The 22,411-nt window shown below is 41.7% G+C and overlaps 1 protein-coding gene across 1 annotated transcript; it reads left to right on the top strand.

Annotated features, from left to right (window-relative positions):
• The first annotated feature begins 1,864 nt into the window (after positions 1-1,864).
• LOC132644302 (uncharacterized) lies at positions 1,865-15,986 on the top strand. The gene is made up of 2 exons (XM_060360890.1): positions 1,865-1,986; positions 14,342-15,986. The coding sequence occupies exons 1-2, from the start codon at positions 1,865-1,867 to the stop codon at positions 15,984-15,986; spliced, it is 1,767 nt and encodes a 588-aa protein (XP_060216873.1).
• The last annotated feature ends 6,425 nt before the right edge of the window (positions 15,987-22,411 follow it).

The raw sequence follows: 22,411 nt of genomic DNA, 5'->3' as shown, positions 1-22,411 counted from the left end.
CGTTTGGTCGTTATGGTCTTTTCGACATTTTCGCCCGTTCTCGAGCATTGATTAGCTCATTTTTTACCCAAGGGGACCGGTGGTACGCTTTTCGAGGTGTCTAGACCGAATTCGGGCCACCTTTGTGAAATATGGCCTTAAAGTGAAAAATGGTTGACCCAAAGTTGACTTCTGGGTAAACGAACCTTTTTTGAAATTTCATCAATTTCGAGAGGTCCGGATGGTCGTTTAGAACTTGTGTGTGTATTTGTTTCGGTTCCCAATGCACTCGAGTGCATTTCGGGACTTGATGGTTCGTAGCGCGTTTTTATGTGTGCCTATGTGTATGGTATGTGAGCAGATGGCCTCGGAAACTAGACGGAAAATCGAATCAAATTGTGATACTTGGGTGATTTTCTAGTGTATGTTGCTCACTTTGGGGGCACCAGCACCGCGGTAGCGGCACCGATGGAGCAGTAGCCCTGTTGCCGAAGCGGTCAATGGAATTTTGTTGTTACCGCTTCAGTGGTCACTTCACCGTATTTGCATGGCATTGCATTGTATTCATACACTACTGCATTGCATTGCATTATGACTTGATCTTAAGATGTTTGGTGTTGTGCCTGTGATGTTGAATTTAGATTGGATATATTCAGACTTGGCACACTTGGGATTAGATGTTTTATATAGGCGATGACGGATACTTGGAATTGATTACATTGACTTATACTGTTGGTTTATCTACTTATCTGCTTTATTATGTGAGTTGTGTTAGCTATGCTTAGTCGGCCGATGATGCCTACCAGTAGTGTTGTCTTTTACTGACCTGCACTTGCTGCATTCTTTTAGGAATGCAGAGTATCAGGTCGGATCCACTTCCGTGACACGTGGCTAATAGTCGCTTTAGCTTTCTTTTGAGTTTCCAGGTTGAGGATGGTCGTCCGCTACCTTGAAGAATTTTCTATCATTATGTCCAATTTTATTCAGAGACATAGATACTTATGTATTAGTATTCCAGATTTGTACTATTTCCCTTTTTAGATGCTCTTGTGTTATTCAGACCAGACCTTGGGGGTGTTGTTATTATTCCGCACTATTCTACTACTTCTCTATCTATATCGTGAGACTTACGTATTTGTTCTTTTTCATTGCTTGATTTCATTCTTTTGTGTATGTATACATTGTGGGGTTGAGGGTTCGCTTACCGAGGTAGGAAGGTAAGTGCCTGCACGACTTAGGCAAAAAAGGTCGTGATAAGTTGGTATAAGTGCCCTAGGTTACCCGGTCTATAATACAAGAGTGTGTCTAGTAGAGTCTCGTGGGTCGGTACGATGAGCTTCGTACTTATCTGCGAGAAGCTATGAGACATTTAGGAAACTTCAACTCCTTTCTTTCTTTCATGCTACTTTATTCAATTTGGCATCTGGTAAGATCAAATTTGTATCAGACTCTATTCTCTTCTCTCACCGATGGTGAGGACTCGAGCTACGATGGCCTTAGGTCAGGTGCCAGAGACGGCAGCTACGGCTGACACCCAAGGGGGCGCTACAGCCAGGGGGCGCGGCAGCGTGAAAGGTCGCAAGGCTGCCCCAGCCAGGGGTAGAGCTCCTGCGGTGGGACAGCGACGAGAGAGGTCTCTATCCCCCAAGCTCGAGTATCGGCCGGATAAAGACCAGGCCACAGAGGATGGTGTAGCCCTAGCACGGACACAGCTTAAGGTTACTTCTGAACAGGCCATGCATGACACTATGGCCAGGATTCTACTTCATCTTGATGCCCAATAGGAGGCAGCCGGTGTTACTACTCCCGGCGGGGGTTCACAGACTAGGGTTGGGGCGCAGACCCCTGACAGGGACCTACGCGGGCAGCACATCCCGCCGCAGCTATGGCTCCTCGCATTGATGCGATATCCACCCCTGGTGAGGATATTAGGCCCACGGAGGGCGCTGTTATGACTGTTGCTGATCAGGACCTGGTTGGGAGATTTAGGAAGTTAGAGCTGCCAAGGTTTGGTGTTACCTCGTCTGAGGATGCCTATGAGTTTATTCTTGATATGTATGAGTTGTTGCATCGTATGGGGATAGTGGAGACCCATGGCATTTGTTATGTGTCCTACCAGTTTCGCGGCGACGCGAAGACGTGGTGGAGGTATTTCGTAGCGTGCAGACTAGAGGGTTCTCCGCCTTTGACTTGGACTCAGTTCTACCGAGCTTTCCTTGAGAAGTATGTGCCCCGGTCTTTGAGAGAGGCGCGTAGGGAGCAGTTTTAACACTTTGAGCAGAGGGGCATGTCTTTAGAGTCTTATGTGACCCGTTTCCTTTATCTGGCCCGTTATTCTACTCCGTTGATCCCTACTGAGGCCGATAGGATCATGCGCTTTGTTGGAGGATTAGTAGGCTCTCTACAGATTCCTTGTCTTCAGATGGAGTCTATGGGTGCTTCCTTCCAGTCTATTATCGAGCATGCTTCTATGGTTGAGGGCGCTAAGGCCCGTGCTTTTAGTGATGATGACAAGAGGCCACGCCATACTGGCAGTTTTGAGGGTTTTGGTTCGATCTTCGAGGCCGCATCAACCATATTCCGACCGCCCTGTGCATTCAACGTTACAGGTTTCCCCTAGTGGGCCACCCAGGTAGAGAGCTCCTGAGAGTTCGTTCTCCAGACCAGCAGACAGGGCTGCTTTATCGGGGTCTTCAGCTTTCGTGTTTCAGCATTCGACTCCTCTTACCTATTTTTCTTATGGAGAGGTTGGGCATGTTGCTAGGACATGTCCCTGACCCAGGCGGGATTATCAACCACCGAGGACTCTTACATCATCTGGCGGTCGAGGTAGGACTTCTTAGGGAGGCGGTGCTCAGCCAGGCTGCAGTACTTCTCATAGTTTTAGGGGTGGGTCCCAGCCAGCTAGAGGTGGTACTCAGAGTATGAGATGGGGATCTCAGACTAGGGGTGGTAGAGCCCATTGTTGGTTATTTCCTGGTAGGCCCAAGGCAGAGGCCTCAGATGTTGTGATTTCAAGTACCATTTCTGTCTGTCATAGAGCAGCATCTGTGTTATTTGATCCCGAATCCACCTATTCGTATGTAGCTACATTTCATGCCGTTGGTTGGGATTTTCCTTGTGATAGCATAGATATACCTGTTTATGTGTCTACTCCGGTCGGAGATTCTGTGGTTGTCGATCGAGTCTACCTGTCTTATTTGGTTACTTTTAGTGGTTATGACACTTGGGTAGATTTGATGATCCTAGATATGGTGGATTTTGATGTTATATTGGGGATGTCATGGCTTTCTTCCTATCATGCGACCTTGGACTGTTACGCTAAGACGGTCACCTTAGCCATGTCGGGCATTCCTAGACTTGAGTGGAGGGGTACTTTTAGTCCCACCCCGAAGAAGATCATTTCCTTCCTTCGGGCGAAGAAGTTAGTAAGTAAGGGGTGTCTATCTTATTTAACTCATGTTCGTGATATGACGGCTGCATCTCCACCCTTCAAGTCTATCCCTATTATGAGCGAGTTTGCGGAGGTATTTCCGTCGGATCTGCCAGGTATGCCACTCGATCGCGACATTGATTTCTGTATTGACGTAGATTCGAGTACTCAACCTATTTCCATTCCACCGTATCGGATGACACCTGTTGAGTTGAGGGAGCTTAAGGAGCAGTTACAGGATTTGTTAAGCAAGGGGTTCATTAGACCGAGTGTCTCCCCTTGGGGTGCTCCTGTGTTATTTGTGAAGAAGAAAGATGGGACTATGAGGATGTGTATTTATTAACGCCAGTTGAATAAGGTCACTATTCGGAACAATTGCCCTATGCCTCGTATTGATGATCTGTTTGATCAGCTTTAGGGTGCTTCGATGTTTTCAAAGATTTGCGTTCCGGCTATCACTAGTTGAAGATCAGGGCAGAGGATATTCCGAAGACAACATTTCGGACGAGATATGGTCATTATGAGTTCCTAGTGATGTCTTTTGGGCTTACCAATGCCCCGGTTGCATTTATGACTTTGATGAATGGCATTTTTAGGCCGTTCCTTGATTCCTTTGTGATTGTGTTTATTGATGACATCTTGGTGTATTCCACGAGTAGAGAGGAGCATGAGATCCATCTCCGTACTGTTCTTGGGTTGTTGAAGAAACATAGCCTATTTGCTAAGTTTTCTAAGTGTGAGTTCTGGTTGGAGTCTGTAGCATTGTTGGCCCACATGGTGTCCAAGGAGGGAATTATGGTTGATCCCCATAATATTGAGGTTGTGAGGGGTTGGGCGAGGCCCACTACTGTTGCTGAGATTCGTAGTTTTGTGGGTTTGGCCAGCTATTACCGTCGCTTTGTGAAGGGTTTTGCGGTGATTGCGTCATCCTTGACCAGATTGACTCAGAAGGATGTTCCCTTCCAGTGGACGGATGATTGTGAGGAGAGCTTTCAAAAGCTCAAGCTCCTTTTGACTACAGCCCCGATCTTAGCATTACCCGTGGAGGGTAAGGATTTCGCTGTCTATGTGATGCCTCATGTATAGGCTTGGGTGTTGTGTTGTTGCAGGAGGGTAGAGTGACAGCTTATGCTTCCTGTCACACCCTAATCTCACTAGGGTGTGATGGGCACCCGACCCTTACCTAGGGTCGAGCGAACCCTCTGACCCTTAGTTCACACATAATCTTTTTGGACTTTTAAATCAAATAACCATGAAATACATAATAAGGCTTCAGAAATATTCTTTTTCTTTGTTCTCAAATCAAACAAAATCTGTATTCATATGGAATTTATCACATAACACAGAATTACATATCGGCTGATGGAGCCGCTTACAAAACTGACATTCGATACCCACGACTCTGTCTGCAAAGTCTCTAACTTTGACCAAAACATCATAGCATAATACCCTGACCCGGCAACACTCCAGAGGCAAATGGAGCTTGCCAACTTCGCTGGAACATCTTCTATAATAGCTTCAACTCATCTGGGTGTATCAGCGTGGCATGAAACGCAGCCCCCGAAGAAAGGGATTTACCAGAGATTTACCAGAATCAAGTATGACCTTTTAAAACATCAAAGCACTTGCCTTATTAAGTGAAGATCATGTATATTCACATCATATCATATGTACAGATAACGTGTCCCGGCCCTCCAGTGAGGGACTCGGTGGATAAATCATACATGTCCACATCATATCTCATATATGCGTAACGTGTCCCAGCCCTCACGTGAGGGACTCGGTGGATAGAATCATGCATGTCAACATCATATATCATGTATACATATGACGTGTCCCGGCCCTCTATGAAGGGACTCGGTGGATCGGATATACATAACGTGTCCCGGCCCTCTATTGCGGGTCTCGGTGAATAAAGTCAGTATATGTCATCCTGGCCGCCATCCCCGTATCATCATATCATCATATACATATACATATAACGTGTCCCGGCCCACAAGTGAGAGAGACTCGGTGAACAATGCAGAGGAGTACGCACGAGAACATGTCCTGGCCCGGGCTCAGTGAAAGACATATTGAGGCTTGCACGAACAGAGTAGTGGGAAACTATATGCATATAAATCGAGACTCGATAAACAAGTATACTTACTGACACCTGAAGGCTCGGAAACAAGTTTCGGGTCAATCCGATTTAGTATAAGAAAGTTACGAGCGTTTGAAGTACAGAACCTTCTACGAGCATTTCAGAAGCAATTTTTTGGAAAATCGAAGCAACAATCATATCAAGTACCTTTGGATATCGTTACGGATCAAATCAAATAGAGCTTTTGGAACTATATGTACGTATCAAAATATATCAAAGACTCAACGGAATAATCAAACGTGCTATCCTTTGAAAATCCAGACATTAGTCCTGTCCAATATTCTCTCGCATGCCATTTAGAAACATATCACATAGAACTTCAGACATCATAGATACGTATCAAAATCATATGAAATAGCTTATAGAATTCTTTTGAAAACATGTCAAAAGTGCATAAGAATCATAAACAGACTCGGAATCTAAGAATAGTGTAACCCCGAGGTGCATATCATACCTTATTTGGCTCTAAGACATGCCAAAAGAAAGAAAGGGTAAGCCTTACATACCTGTTCCACGTCCTATTAGCTACGCTTATTCGTCCAAACTTGTTAGTCTACATTCAAGAGAATTGACATAATCATTAGATTCATTGACATATACTTGTCTTAGCCTTTCAAATGAATTCATTTATATTCTACCGAAATTTCGGCAGCATTTCTCCTGTAAATACACCAGCCCCGAGAATCTAACTCGGCCAATTTATCAACAACAATCCGAGAATTTAACTCGGCCAAATTATCAACAACAATACCAACAATCATACTAACAACTTCAACAACCAATCCAAAATATATTCTAACATTAGCAACTTTCGTCACACAATTCGACGACATTTCATTTGTATTCAATTCAATCACATATGATCAAGCTAACACCAATGATCTCACATCCAAGTATTAATCCGAAATCATTCTAACATGGTTCAAGAATACTTCAAACAATTCTCATAATATTCCAAACAACCCAATCAACATATTACTTTGTCCGAAACCTTCCAAATTCAATAAGAATAATAGCGACACATTTCCTTCTTTCAAGTTCATGAATTATACCTACTACCCGAATCCTTCTCAACTCAACATAACCAACAACAACACATTCCTTCCTTCCAAATTCATGAACTATAATAATAGTCTATGCATTAACAACTTTATTCTCATAATGACAAGAAACTATACTAATGTCAAATTAACTTCTTCAACACCCCACACAACAATTACAAATTCATTTCAAGTCATCCAACCTTCATTTGTATCATGGAATCCACATCTATAACAATCAAAACACCAAATAAAATCAATTCATCACACCTTATCAACATAACCCTATTCGGCCATAGCCTACTTTTGCATATTTCATGAATTCCATCCATTTCTACATACAACAACATGCATAAACCACCCATAACATGTGTAAAGAAGGATTGAACACATACCTTTCTCACTCAACTTCTTGGCGTGGCTAAGGTTGTGAACTTGTACAATTAAATGGTTTTATTGCTCCAACAACCATTCCATGTTAAAGAGGACCTTCCAATTGCTTGGAATACTAGAAGAAATAATTTTTTCTTGATCAATTCCATAGAGCTAATTTTTCTTAGCTAGGGCCGAATATGGCTCCTTCTCTTTCTTTTTTTCTCCAAGTCTTCTTATGTTAGAAGATGACTAATTTTTGTCTTGCTATGTAAGCCTTGTCCATATTTATAATTATCTCCAACAAATAAAAGGGTGGACACATGTCCCCTTCTCCAAGCTTCTTGAAATTTCTTAAAATAGAACAAAGATGACTAATGATTCTTATTTTGTCATCACTTTCTATATATATATATATATACATATACATAGTCCCTCCAAATACCAATAATCATGTGCCACACGGCCACTTGGCCCTTTTTGTTCAAGCATTACAAGTTTCCATAATTTCACTTTCAACCCCAAACTCTTCTTAGTATTTCCATGAGCCACCTCGTGAATTTCCCTTTTTACCCTTATCCTTTCTCAATATTTCCGTGCTAATAATATTCATAAATAATATTCTTAAACAACTTGTGTATTAAACAAGATCAAAATATAGCTTTGCCCTTAACTTCTCACAACTATCTCGAATTATCCGAACGTACAAAATACGGGCTATAACACTTCCCATCAGTTGAAGATTCATGAGAAGAATTACCCTACCCGTGATTTGGAGTTGTTGGCCGTGGTCTTCACTTTAAAGATTTGGAGGCATTATCTGTACGGGGTTCATTGCAAGGTTTTCACCGATCACCATAATCTTCAGTATGTCTTTACTCAGAGAAATCTTAATTCCAGGCAGCGCCGGCGGATGGAGCTCCTGAAAGACTCTGATATCTCTATCTTGTATCATCCCGGAAAAGCCAATGTGATGGTTGATTCCTTGAGTCGCAAAGCAGTGAGTATGGCGAGTTTAGCTCGATTGATTGTTTCCGAGCGTATGTTGGCCATGGAGGTTTAGACTCTGCCCAACAATTTCATCTGTCTTGATATTTCAGCCCCGGGCAGGATTTTGGCTTGTATAGAGGCGAGGTCGTATTTATTGGATCGGATTAGGACTCATCAGTTGAGGATGCTCAGTTGAGCAAGATCCGAGATAGAGTTTTGAGAGGTGAGGCCAAGGAGTTCCGAGGCATTCTAAGGAATAGAAGACGTGTGTGCGTTCCTCGTGTTGGTGATCTGATTAAGTTGATCTTATCTGAGGCCCATAGCTCTCGCTATTCCATTTATCTGGGGCGACTAAGATGTATCATGACTTGAGACAGCACTATTGGTGGCGTCGGATGAAGAGAGATATAGTTAATTTTGTGGCTAAGTGTGGAAATTGTCAGCCAGTAAAGTATGAGCACCAGCGACCGGGTGGGGTGCTTCAGAGGATGCCCATTCCCTAGTAGAAGTGGGAGAGGATTACCATAGATTTTGTCACGAGTCTTCCGAAGACCCTTGGCAAGTTTGATTCTATTTGGGTGATAGTTGATCGGTTGACTAAGTCCGCTTACTTTGTTCCAGTTCAGGTTTCCTATATTGCAGAGAAGTTACCCAAGACGTACATTCGGGATATTGTGAGACTGCATGGGGTTCCTATTTCTGTCGTATCCGATCGGGGTACTATTTTCACTTTTCGATTCTAGAGGGCATTTCAGGAGGAGTTGGGTACCCGATTCGATCTCAGTACAACTTTTCATCCCCAGATCGATGGCTAGTCCAAGCCGACCATTCAGGTGCTCGAGAACATATTGAGAGCATGTGTTATTGACTTTGGTGGTCATTGGGATCAGCACTTGCCCTTGGTAGAGTTTGCGTACAACAACAGTTATTATTCGAGTATTGGTATGGCGCCTTTTGAGGCCTTCTATGGTAGGAGATGTAGATCTCCGATTGGTTGGTTTAATGGGTTCGAGTGTCATGACCCATTTTGGTTAGGCCGTACGAGCACTTACCTTCCCACCTCGATAAGCGAACCCTCATCCCAACAACTAACCAATACATAAAATGAAGAAAATTAAGTAGCGAAAATAAATAAATACGTAAGTCTCACGATATATATAGATAGATAGTAGTAGAAAGTGCGGAAGACAGTAAATACCCCCAGGGTCTAGTCTGAATAATACAAGAGCATCTAAGGAGAATAATGCAATCTGGAATTACTAATACATAGTATCTATGTCTCTGGAATAAAAGCAAGACATATAACAGGAAAGTCGTCAAGGTCAGCGTACGCCATGCTCACCCTGGGAACTTGAGTGGAAGCTGAAGAGTCGATCAGCCACGGGTCAGAGAAGTAGATCCGACCTGGTACTCTGCATTCATAAAAGAATGCAGCAAGTGCAGGTTAGTACAAACAACAGTACTAGTAGGCATCATCGGCCGACTAAGCATAGTTAACACAATTCAGATAATAAAGCAAATAAGCAAATAAACAAACCAAGCATGAGACAATATAATCACAACTGAGTATCCGTCATCACCTATGTAAGCATCTAAAACCCGAATATGTCAAGTCTGAGTATATCCGATCAAATCCAATCATCACAATCCAATCACCAAACATCTCAATCAAGTCACAATGCAATACAGTGCAATGATGGAATTAATGAAATGTAATGCCATGCAAATGAGGTGTACATATGTACTCCGGACAGAAATATAAACGTCTGGGTAGCACAACCCCGCGTGACTCGTAAAGTCTAAGTGCCACCCGTCTCGAATCTTTGCCCAACAGACAGACGGGACGCTGGATAATTGTTCACATGGGGAGTCTCACCGGCACCACCCTGGGAGACCCGCGGAGTCCATGCACTAACAACGATTCCGAGATAACATCGGAATCGGCCATGCAATAACGATGCCGGAATAGCTCATCGGACATCGGCCATCTCACAGTCACTCATGTAAAAGAGTCTGTCAAATATCAGTTTCACACCATCAACGATTCCGGAATTGAACCTCGGACATCGGCCTTCTCACAATCACTCAAGTAAAAGAGTTTATCAAAATATCAGTTTCATATAATCAACGACTCCGGAATGGATCTTCGGACATCGGCTTTTTTACAATCACTCAAGTAAAAGAATTTATCAAATATCAGTTTCGCTCAATCAACGATACCAGATCATCACCGGGCATCGACCATGCATGGATATGAGAGTATGCGTGCAACGCATATGTAAATCGATCAAGTTCAATATCATAAGTACCACAACAGGGTACGCCAACAAGTATCACATCACAATATCAACAGTGGGTATGCCAACATATATCAATAAGTCAAGTACCAACAATGGATACGCCAACAATATATCCAAGTACAAATACCACCCACGGGTATGTCAATTCTATACAAATCAAGGCGACAAGACGAAAGTCGATATTTACCAACTACACATGGCATCAAGCCAGCACAATTGAACAACTAAGCACACATAACGGGGTGGCTAGTCCCAACACACATCAGGGCCTAACCTAAGGCAATATCCATTTCAACTTCATACTCGAAGGTTCATATGCTATCATTATAATCTAAATATGTGATTCACTATACGAAGTCTCATTAAAGGTAAACCATATCCTACCTGGACTGCCCAACCGCAACACCAATAACTCACTCATTTGCCTTGCCCTTCCGCTGAAGCTCAGAACCAAAGTAGTCTAACCATAATCGAATTTTATATTAGAAATCATGAAGAATGATACTAATATTGCTATGATTTCAATTAGGTCAATTCTAACCCTAGAATTTGGGGAAACGGGCCCACAAGGGCAAAAATGAGAAATTTGCGGGCAAAATATCAAATTAAGTACTAGGCAATCATAATTCAACCATTAATTGCTGATTTAGCTCAATAATTAGCCTAGATTCTGATTTCATGCAAAAAACCCCAAATTAGGTATAAACCCTAAATCTCCAAATCCGAAATTCAACGTTAAAAGTGAAAGATCTATGATTAATGAACCTAGATTAGTCAATATCTAACAAAACATCACCAATTTAGTCATTAATAATCCTAAGAGCAATGTTCTTCCAAACCCTCTTCCAACTCTTACCGCCATGGATTCATTAAAGGAGAAGGGGGAATCTAACATGATTATGGTTTAAAGGAAGAATGAAGAAATGAGTAGGAATTACCTCCAAGATTTTCCTCCAAATATCCTTAAGAGCAGTTTCTTCAAGCTCAAATATCGAAATGGGGTAAAATGAGGGTCTAGGGATTTTTAACACTTCATTAATATTATTAACTGCCCGTCACCCGCTGTAACGGTACCTGGACCGCCCCAGCGGCCACATGGCCGCTTCTGCAGTAACGACTAAAAGTCAGCGGCAGGGCTACCGCCAAAGCGGGCACCAGACACCAGAAACTTAACCCAAGTTTCATCTTTCGATCCGATTTTCTGGCTAATCCCGAGGCCATCTGCTCACATACCAAACACCTAGTCTTACATAAAAACGTGCTACGAATGCGCCTGTGGCCTCAAAATTCTAAACGGAGGTCTCGTTGACCGAGTCAACCCCCGATGCCTTAATTATAAATTTCCATCCCAAGTCCCAAAATGCACCTACGTGCATTGGGAATCGAACCAAACACATACAAAAGTTTTAAATGACCATCCGGACCTCTCGCAATCAACAGAATTTCGAAAAAGATTCGTTTTCCCAAAAGTCAACTTTGGGTTAACCATTTTTCACTTTAAACTTATATTTACAAAAGTTGCCCGAATCCGGCCTAAACACCTCGAAAAGTGTGTCAACGATCCCCTAGGGTCAAAAGTGAGCTAATCAATGCTCGCGAATGGGTGAAAACGCTGAGGAGACTATAACGACCAAACGGTTGTTATATCGAGGCTCGGCCTTGGAGAACGGATCTATTGAGAGAGTCCCTTGATAGAGTGAGAGCTATTCAGGCCAAGATTTTGGCAGCTCAGTGTCGGCAAAAGATGTATGCAGATCAGAAGCTTCGGGATTTGAAGTTTACTATTGGTGACCAGGTTTTATTGAAGGTTTCACACATGAAGGGTGTTTTGAGGTTCGGTAAGAGAGGCAAGTTGAGCGCTAGGTATATTGGTTTATTTGAGATTGTGGACTGTATCAGTGATGTAGCTTATGAGTTGGCATTGCCGCCAGGCTTGGCAGAAGTTCATCCGATTTTTCATGTTTCGATGCTGAACAAGTACCATGCCGACGGTACCTATATAGTCCGTTGGGATTCTATATTGCTTGATGAGAATTTGACTTATGAGGAGGAGCCTATCGCTATCTTGGATAGGCAGGTTCGAAAGCTAAAGTCGAAAAAGATTGCTTCGGTAAAAGTACAATAGAAGCACCATTCTGTTGAGGAGGCTACTTGGGAGACCGAGTCCGACATGCATAGCCGATATCCTCAGTTGTTTACTGCTTCAGGTATCTCCCCGTTTTCTTTCTTTTTTCGCTTGAGGACGAGCGACGATTCAATTGGTATCTGATGTAACGACCCGTTTGGTCGTTATTGTTGACACCCAATTTTGGCCCTCTTTTTTCGTTTAATTAATTTCACTATGCTTCTCAGTCCTGAAAATTCGCCAGAATGAGTTTGGAATATTTTCATTAATTATTATGCTATTTTTTCGAGATATATTTCTCTAAAGTTAAGAACACTCTTATTATTTCTTAAAAAATTACCAAACATCATATTTTCATATTAAAAATTACTAAACATCATTCTTTACAATTAAACCACTCAAAAAATAGCGTTGGTGATTCTATGTGGCATTTTTCCTTTAATCCTATTTATTACTATATTAATCATCTTTTACTCTATTTTAAAACTAAATACGTATATTAAATTACTTGTGTTGCAATTTATATAGGCATACATCTTGTGGGAAATATTTAGGACAAGGAAGCATATTTTAATTAATTGATTAGAGTAAAAAGGGGGTTAGAAAATAATTCATCTACCTAAAACATTGGGCCAAATCCTATTACTATCCTACAAAATTTGTGGCCCAAAAAACATTCAGCAGCCAACTACCCCAACCCAAAATCGAACCGCCCCAGCCCAATCCCCAACCGACCCGGCCCAAACCCCACCTAAACTAAGTCCCTAAAATCAGCAACCAAACAGCCCCTTTCTTCAATTTCATCTCTAACCTAACAGACCTAACGTTCCTCTCTCCTCTCTCTTCAACCTAACCATGGCTGCCACCCACTCCCCGTCACCTCCATCACTTCACCACCACCACAGCAACATCCCACGAAATTCGCTGCCTTCTCTTTTCTCACACTCCATCTCAGAAAGCTTGCAGGCCCATGTGCGATTTCAGCAGATTTTATGGTGAATTTTTCATCACCTCATCTGTTTGAAAACATTAATTTTTCCCCTTTTTTTAAATTCGAATTTAAAGACAAAAGGCTTTCTTGAAGAAGCTGTTGAAACACCCAACCTTCGGCTATAAATATGGGCCATTTAGGGCTGTTTTAGACATCAGTGAAAAGAGAGATCAATCGAGAAAAAAAGAACCACAAAAATCCCTTTTTATTTTCACAAGTTTTCCCCTCTCATAAAATTTCTATTGCCTTTAAGTTTGAATTTTCAGAAAAATACTATTCCTAACTCTAAGTTTTTTTTTGGTTGTCGAAATCCCCTCTTTCGGTTCTCGACCTGAGCAAGGACTGCTTGAAGCGGATTCGGAGACTCGACGATGACATTAGCCTCAGTTCGCTGTCACAAAGAAGGTTGTTTTCTTTTGGCTGTCGCCTTTCCTTGGTTGAGAACTTACTGCACTTCGAAGGTATAGATACCACATGGAATGAGTGCAGAGACTACGCTTTCAGGACATAGCTGCCTGCTGTACTCAGCAAATCACTGCTGCACTCTTGTTCCTATCCTCTGATGAGTTGTTTTGTTGTTACCTTGTTACTGCCTAATAATACTAATGTTTGATAAATAGTTGATAAGCTGGCCATAAATTTGTTTAGTTGTGATTACGCCTGTTTGGTGCTACATCTGCTTACTGGCTTGAATATTTTGTGGTTCCATGGTGTTTGGATTGGTTAGTCAAACTACACCTTTATGTGTTCTAAATATGTGGCTATAATCCCCCTAGTTAGTTATTGCCTCTATCATACTATCTAAGATTGAGAACAGCAGGATTGTTGCAACCAATCGAAGGAAGAATTCCGAACCCAATTCCTCGAAACTTTGATGGGAACAAACGTTGCGCATATCACTCGGGAATTTAGGGACATGACACCGAGAAATGCTTTGGGTTGAAAAACCAAGTCGAAGCTTTGATCAGGAGTGGAGCAATTCAATGCACTGCAGAGCCCCCGAATGTGAACAACAACTCGCTGCCAAATCATGGAAACCGGGCAGTTAATATGATATCATTTGATGAGGAATATGACTTAGAAGGAACCATTATGCCCGTTGGAAACACAGAGGCATTTTTCGTAACATCCCCAACTGCTCCCATCATCACAGTACAGTTGAAGGCACCGATAACTGTTCAGACATACCAACCAAGGTCCGTGGTGACCACTGTTGTCGCAAAAAAGCACGATTATGATTCTAGGGTAGTCCCATGGGACTATCAATTGAAAGGGAAGGCTAAGATGATGGAAACTGCAGTCGCCCATGGAATGACGAGGTCAGGAAGATGTTATGTCCCGGAGGATTTAAACAGAGGAAGTTCAGGCAAAGAGCACAATCAAAGGAGAAACATTACTAATACCGAGGCAGCAGAATTCTGGAAGAAGATACAAACCAAAGATTATTCAATCGAGGAACGGTTGAAGAAGACACCCGCCCAAATATCAATCATATCCTTGTTGATGAGTTCTGAAGCCTACAGGGACGCTTTAGTTAAGGTGTTAAGTGGAGTAAGCATATCGAATGAGATGACGAGTGAAACACTGGCCACAACAATCGGGCGGATGGTTGAAGCAAACAAGATTTCTTTCCATGATGATGAACTTCCACCAGAAGGAACAGAACACCACAAAGCACTTCACATCACCGTGAGGTGCGGAGATAAGTTTGTATCTAGGGTGCTTATCTATGGAGGTTCAGGGTGTAACATTTGCCCTCTCAACACCCTGAGAAGTTTGAAGATGAACACGAGAGAAATGAAAGAAATTCGTATGAAGGTTAGAGCTTTTGACGGGACACAAAGAGGTGTCATTGGAGAAATCTGTCTACATTTGCAGATCGGGCCCATGGAGTTCCCGATCCTTTTCCAAGTGATGGATATATCGTCAACTTATAACTTGTTGTTAGGAAGGCCATGGGTCCACATGGCTGTAGCCGTTCCTTCCACTTTGCATCAGTGTTTGAAATTCGAATGGGGCTTGGAGCAAATCGTAGTTCAGGGGGAACTTGGTCACCCCGTCTATTCTGAACGCTCTATTCTGATTATTGAAGAAATGGGAGAGTTAGATGGAGCTACCTTTCATGCTGTGGAAATCATGCAAGAAGTAAGAATAGATGAGATGGCGGGATCTAATGAAATGAAGATGTCAAGCGCGGCAAAAATGGTAGCGTCAGAGATGTTGAAGTACGGCTACCAGCCAAAGTTCGGGTTAGGCCCAAAATCTAATGGCATAATTGAACCAATCCAACTGAAGCAGCAGAAGGGTACTTTTGGGCTCGGGCATGATCCTACATTTGGAGAAACTAGCGGCACCAAGGGGATCTTTGTGCCAGAGAAAATTCCTGTCCAGGGTCAGATGATTGTGCCGGAGGTTGATGAAGATATCATAGAAGGAATGGAGAACCTGTTCGTGACAATGAACGAGGAGTATTATGGGGAGACTGAAGCAGATGCCGAGACACCGACTATTCGTGATGCCGAACCAGGAGAGATCTTGCAGAATTGGACTGTCAGCATCCTTGGTTCGTCGGGAGTCTTGGTAGTGTGGAATTGTAGTTTGTTTTCAAAATAGCATGATCAATTGAGGCTTGAATCATGCCTGCGCTCTTTTGTCATCCGCCTCTTTCTTTAAAAGCATTGAATGCTTCTTTAATGAAAATGCATTTTTCATTTTTTTTATTAAAATATCATATCTTACTTATACTCGCTTTTCTTTTTCAGCACTCAAACTAGTAAAAATATTCATTCTATGATTATGACATGTAACGAAATCATTGAGCAAAGTACAAACGGCGAACAAGATTACGAAGAATACGACGAAAGAATGATGCCTGAGAATCTTCCGCAAGAGGTCGAGCAACTCGAGAATCAAAAGAAACCGAACTTGGAGGAGACTAAGATAGTTAATTTAGGAGACGACGAGACAGTGAAGGAAACCCGGATCAGCATACACTTAGAAGCTGAACGGAAGCAAGAACTGTTGGAATTGCTTAAGCAGTATGTCGACGTATTTGCTTGGTCCTACGACAACATGCCCGGGCTGAGCACCGACATCGTCTCTCATAGGCTACCAACTGATCCCACCCGCCCGCCGATCAAGCAAAAGCCAAGGAAGTTCAAGCCCGATTTGAGTTTAACGATCAAGAAGTACTACATCTGAATACATCCAAGATAGCTTTTCTTTTCCGTTGTAATTTGCATTTCTATTGTGACAGAACTACGCTGACCTGACTTCCCACGGTGGGATACAAAGGCAACCCACATCGGGTCCGGTCTCTTGTAATAGAAAATCCCCAAAACATTATCTTCATGTAACTGGAACTACGATTCGACCTGATTTCCCTTGGTGGGATACGTAGGCAATCCCCACCGGATTCGGTCCCATTATTAATCTTCTTTTTTATTGTAATTGAACTACGTTATGACCTGATTCCGTTTGGATACGTAGGCAGCCTGAGTCAGGCTCGGTCATTGCTTTCTTTTACCCCTTTATAGTAATTGAACTACGTTACGACCTGATTTCATTTGGAAACGTAGGCAACCTGAGTCAGGCTCGGTCATATCACATTACATATTATTTTCTTTTCATTTGTACCCCCGAACTACGTACAGACCTGATTCCTATTAGGATACGTAGGCAACCTAAAAAGGTTCGGTCATACCCTTAGGAAACCTTTTCTTTGTAATGTAACTATAGATTAGGATTGGTCTCATCGTCAAATACATCGCGACACTTGGCTTGAATACGAAGAAGCGTCATCAAAGGAACAGACTATGCGAAGACACCGTTTGGATGCGGGCGTCAGAATGGAGAAGCTCAATGCGTTTCGGAACATGTCATAATCTAAAAAATGATAGAGTTTTATTGCATTTATACGTAGTATACATACATGCATATCCGATTTCTAAAAAAAAAACCCATTTTTCTTTTTTTCAAAATGCATTTATGTATATTTTCACCTACCAAGTCTCTCGACAGAGATCTCCGCAACCAAAGAAGCTCAAAGGGTTCAAGTGACAAGGCTAGGTCCACGATCAACACCCCCTCCCAAACTAAGATTTTTTCTTTGAGTACAGGATTGACAGGAATTATGACGAGATGACATCGAAGCAAGCTTCCGGTAGAGGCGTCACAAGATCCATCACTACACAATGAGCCAAAATAACCTTCTCCTGTTTTATTTCGTTATCTTAGCTTATGCACCTCTGAACGTTTTATTTAAATTTGCAGGTATCTCCAGAAGCAGGGTCAAGGTCGATTATTCGAAGATGGGGGCCCCCGTAGCAGCCTTGTTCCTTAATAATAACTCCGCCAATCGGAGATCTACCTTCTAACTGCGTTGAATAACTCTGCCAACCGGAGATGCAATCTAACAGTGACTCACTCCGCCAATCGGAGATCTACCTTCTAACTGCGTTAAATAACTCCGCCAATCGGAGATACAATCTAACTGCGTCAAATAACTCCACCAATCGGAGATACGATCTAACTGCGACTAACTCCGCCAATCGAAGATACAATCCAACTGCGACTAACTTCGCCAATCGAGGATACTGTCTAACAACGCCAATTACCCCGCCAATCGGGGACCACCGTCTAACTTCGTCAACAACTCCACCAATCGAAGATTTTTGCTTTACATTACAGTCGCTCCGCCAATCAGAGATTTTTACTTTACATTACAGTCGCTCCGCCAATCAGAGATTTTTACTTTACATTACAGTTGCTCCGCCAATCGGAGATTTTTACTTTATATTACAGTTTCTCCGCCTTTACTTTACATTACAGTTGCTCCGCCAACCGGAAGCTTTTACATTACAGTTGCTCCGCCAGCCGGCAGCTTTTACATTACAGTTGCTCCGCCAGCCGAGAGCCTTTACATTACAGTTGCTCCGCTAGCCGAGAGCCTTTACATTACAGTTGCTCCGCCAGTCGAGAGCCTCTACATTACAGCTGCTCCGCCAGCCGGAAGCTTTACATTACAGTTGCTCCGCCAGCCGAGAGCCTTTACATTACAGTTGTTCCGCCAGCCGGAAATTTTACATTTCAGTCGTTCCGCAAATCGAAACTTTCAATTCTAGTTGTCTACAATCCCTTCTTTTATTTCATTATGTTATTTTATAACTTTGAACTGCACCGGGTATCTTTACATTTTTTGCAGATTGAACACAATACAACGTGGAACTATCTCTGCCACAGCGAACTGAGGCGCCCCGCTTGATGAGGACATCAAACTCACAGGCTAGAGTCAATGAATCCGCTCTCCGTTTTAGCTCGCCAACCAGTTCCTCTTTCAATTTCTTACGAAGTCACTTCTTTTGAGAACCTACACTCTAGAAACAAGTCAAATACTTCCGCATCCTAAGGTCGTCATAATGCGATACTGGGACAATTCTGAGGGTCAACCCCCTACGACGAGCTGATGTGATCCTATGACAGCACATAGATGCATTCGTGTAGAGTCTCGCTTATGGGTGTGTTGCGGCCGCCACATTTATAATCAAGAAGATGCAAAAGTACATCCCGTCATTAGAAAGACCTTTTTCATCAGCAATCTTTCCCAAAACTTGACAGCATATTCTTAACAACATCTAATGTCACCATAATTCGACACTGGGACAAAATTTTGAGGGTCCCTCAAAATTTTCTAACTTCTCGTTTTCCTTTAACTGAATTAATCCACGTCCTCTTCAATACGTAGGGGACTCAGAGTCAAGCTAGTCATATTCCACTCTAGCCATTTTCGCTCATGCTAAAACCACTACCCTTTCCATCTCCGAAACCTCGTGTTACCATAATTACAACACTGGACATATTTTTTAGGATCACTAAAAAAATTTCAACAACTCAACCTTCCAAATCTCCAATAAAACTATTATCCCCTATCCGTGACAAAAGAACTAGTGTCCTCATAATTCAGACACTGTGGCAAAATCTTGAGGACCTATCAAAATTTTATGGTCTCCTTGTTCGAACTACATCGACCTGATTCTCTTATGATCCAAGATATGTAGGCTGCTCAGGAACTAGAGTTCGGTCGAATTCACAAACTCACCTTTCGATTCCCAAAAGAATTACACCTTTTTAGTTATACTCTTTCCAAACCCAATCTGATGTACCCGTCGGGACAAAATCGGGTTTACGTCAATGTCTTCGTCCAATGACTCTTTCATCATCCCTGGTCGAAGAGGGACAAGTTGTTGACACCCAATTTTGTCCCTCCTTTTTCGTTTAATTAATTTCACTATGCTTCTCAGTCCTGAAAATTCGCCAGAATGAGTTTGGAATATTTTCATTAATTATTACGCTATTTTTTCGAGATATATTTCTCTAAAGTTAAGAACACTCTTATTATTTCTTAAAGAATTACCAAACATCATATTTTCATATTAAAAATTACTAAACATCATTCTTTACAATTAAACCACTCAAAATAGCGTTGGTGATTCTATGTGGCATTTTTCCTTTAATCCTATTTATTGCTATATTAATCATTTTTTACTCTATTTTAAAACTAAATACGTATATTAAATTACTTGTGTTGCAATTTATATAGGCATACATCTTGTGGGAAATATTTAGGACAAGGAAGCATATTTTAATTAATTGATTAGAGTAAAAAGGGGGTTAGAAAATAATTCATCTACCTAAAACATTGGGCCAAATCCTATTCCTATCCTACAAAATTTGTGGCCCAAAAAACATTCAGCAGCCAACTACCCCAACCCAAAACCGAACCGCCCCAGCCCAATCCCCAACTGACCCGGCGCAAACCCCACCAAAACTAAGTCCCTAAAATCAGCAACCAAACAGCCCCTTTCTTCCATTTCATCTCTAACCTAACAGGTTCCTCTCTCCTCTCTTTTCAACCTAACCATGGCTGCCACCCACTCCCCGTCACCTCCATCACTTCACCACCACCACAGAAATATCCCACGAAATCCGCTGCCTTCTCTTTTCTCACACTCCATCTCTGAAAGCTTGCAGGCCCATGTGCGATTTCAGCAGATTTTATGGTGAATTTTTCATCACCTAGCTGTTTGAAAACGTTAATTTTTCCCCTTTTTTTAAATTCGAATTTAAAGACAAGGCTTTCTTGAAGAAGCTGTTGAAACACCCAACCTTCGGCTATAAATACGGGCCATTGAGGGCTGTTTTAGACATCAGTGAAAAGAGAGATCAATCGAGAAAAAAAGAACCACAAAAATCCCTTTTTATTTTCACAAGTTTTCCCCTCTCATAAAATTTCTATTGCCTTTAAGTTTGAATTTTCAGAAAAATAATATTCCTAACTCTAAGTTTTTTTTTTGGTTGTCGAAATCCCCACTTTCGGTTCTCGACCTGAGCAAGGACTGCTTGAAGCGGATTCGGAGACTCGACGACGACATTAGCCTCAGTTCGCTATCACAAAGAAGGTTATTTTCTTTTGGCTGCCGCCTTTCCTTGGTTGAGAACTTACTGAACTTGGAAGGTATAGATACCACATGGAATGAGTGCAGAGACTATGCTTTCAGGACATAGCTGCTGTACTCAGCAGATCACTGCTGCACTCTTGTTCCTATCCTCTGATAAGTTGTTTTGTTGTTACCTTGTTACTGCCTAATAATACTAATGTTTGATAAATAGTTGATAAGCTGGCCATTAATTTGTTTAGTTGTGATTACTCCTGTTTGGTGCTACATCTGCTTACTGACTTGAATATTTTGTGGTTCCATAGTGTTTGGATTGGTTATTCAAACTACACCTTTATGTGTTCTAAATCTGTGGCTATAATCCCCCTAGTTAGTTATTGCCTCTATCATCCTATCTAATCTTTTTGAATTTAACATGGATTAAACTGGTTAGACTTGTGTTGAGCATGGATTCTATGCATCACATTGGCTAAGCCTACGTTGCTTCTAAAAGTGTCCAAGTGTTATCTATTAGCTTAAGTATGTCCCAAATAAACATATAACATGTCCAGAGACTAGCCTGGCTCACACAATATGGTTTACTTGGTTCTGATTCTATTATAATCTGTATTGTTTCCCTACACGGTGTTAAGGTAGTGGCATGCTTTAGTTATAAGTTCTTGTTTGTTATGTGGGTGGTTGTATGTGCAGTACAAGTTAGAATAGATCAACCATGTTTATATGATTGAGCCTTATATGGATCAGTCTGCCTATGCATTCCATTAGTCTGTAGCTTGGGTCAAGCCTGTTTTTGTCTTTACTTGCAGTTTGTTTGGTTTTTATCTTAATAGGCATGTGCTCAGCCTGAGCATTCAACATTTGTTGACATGTCCTATATTTTTTGGATGCTCAAATTTGTGGCCTGAATTAACTCATGATTTCTAATTTACCCAAGCTGAATTCATCATGATCAGTTTATTAGTTGAAGTGTTGAAATTTTATATGGTCCACTACCCGAAATCAAAAGCTACTTTTCAAGTGTTTTGCTTAAAGAATGATAGTTTAGTCCCCTTTAAGTTTGTTAATGTGTTTTAGGAGTCCCCAATAACTCTGCTCCATCCCTTTGTTTTAATAATATAAACTTGTCTTCCAGCTCCTCTTTTATCCCTTGCATTCAGTTTTTCCTTTCCATCACTAGATAATAACTGAAATAGTCTATCCTTTTTAAGTTAACAATGCGTAATGTCTTGAAATTTGACTGCCTTACAATTTAGATTGCTTCTAATCCTTTTCTTTCTTTGTTTTCTTTGCATATGTACGTGGGAGTATACTGGAGTTGTATGACAACTCCAAGACTGCTCGGAAATAGAGAAACAGCAATGTCATTCGCTTGTGTCTAGCAGCCTCGTTCGCGTCCACGTCCTTTTCCCTCTCCTCATACTTTTATCCTTTTTTTTCTTATACATATGTTTTGACTAACAATTGTACCAATTTGGTATTTGTATTTATGCTTTGCTTAATTTGTGTTTGGGTTTGCGTAAACAGACTGTTACGTGATAGTGAACACTCATGGATTTCCCTCCCTCTTTAGATGCTAACCTTGAT

Source organism: Lycium barbarum, chromosome 6 (genome assembly GCF_019175385.1).
Source record: "Lycium barbarum isolate Lr01 chromosome 6, ASM1917538v2, whole genome shotgun sequence".
NCBI lineage: Eukaryota > Viridiplantae > Streptophyta > Magnoliopsida > Solanales > Solanaceae > Lycium > Lycium barbarum.
The sequence above is the reverse complement of the archived record's forward strand: the minus strand, read 5'-3'. Positions and strand labels throughout refer to the sequence as shown.

Excerpts from the sequence above, each read along its gene's own strand:
- LOC132644302 (XM_060360890.1), top strand. The coding sequence starts at position 1,865 with ATGGCTCCTCGCATTGATGCGATATCCACCCCTGGTGAGGATATTAGG. Across the intron at positions 1,987-14,341 it reads AGGAAGTTAGAGCTGCCAAG|GAGTGGAGCAATTCAATGCA; the intron begins GTTTGGTGTTAC and ends AGCTTTGATCAG.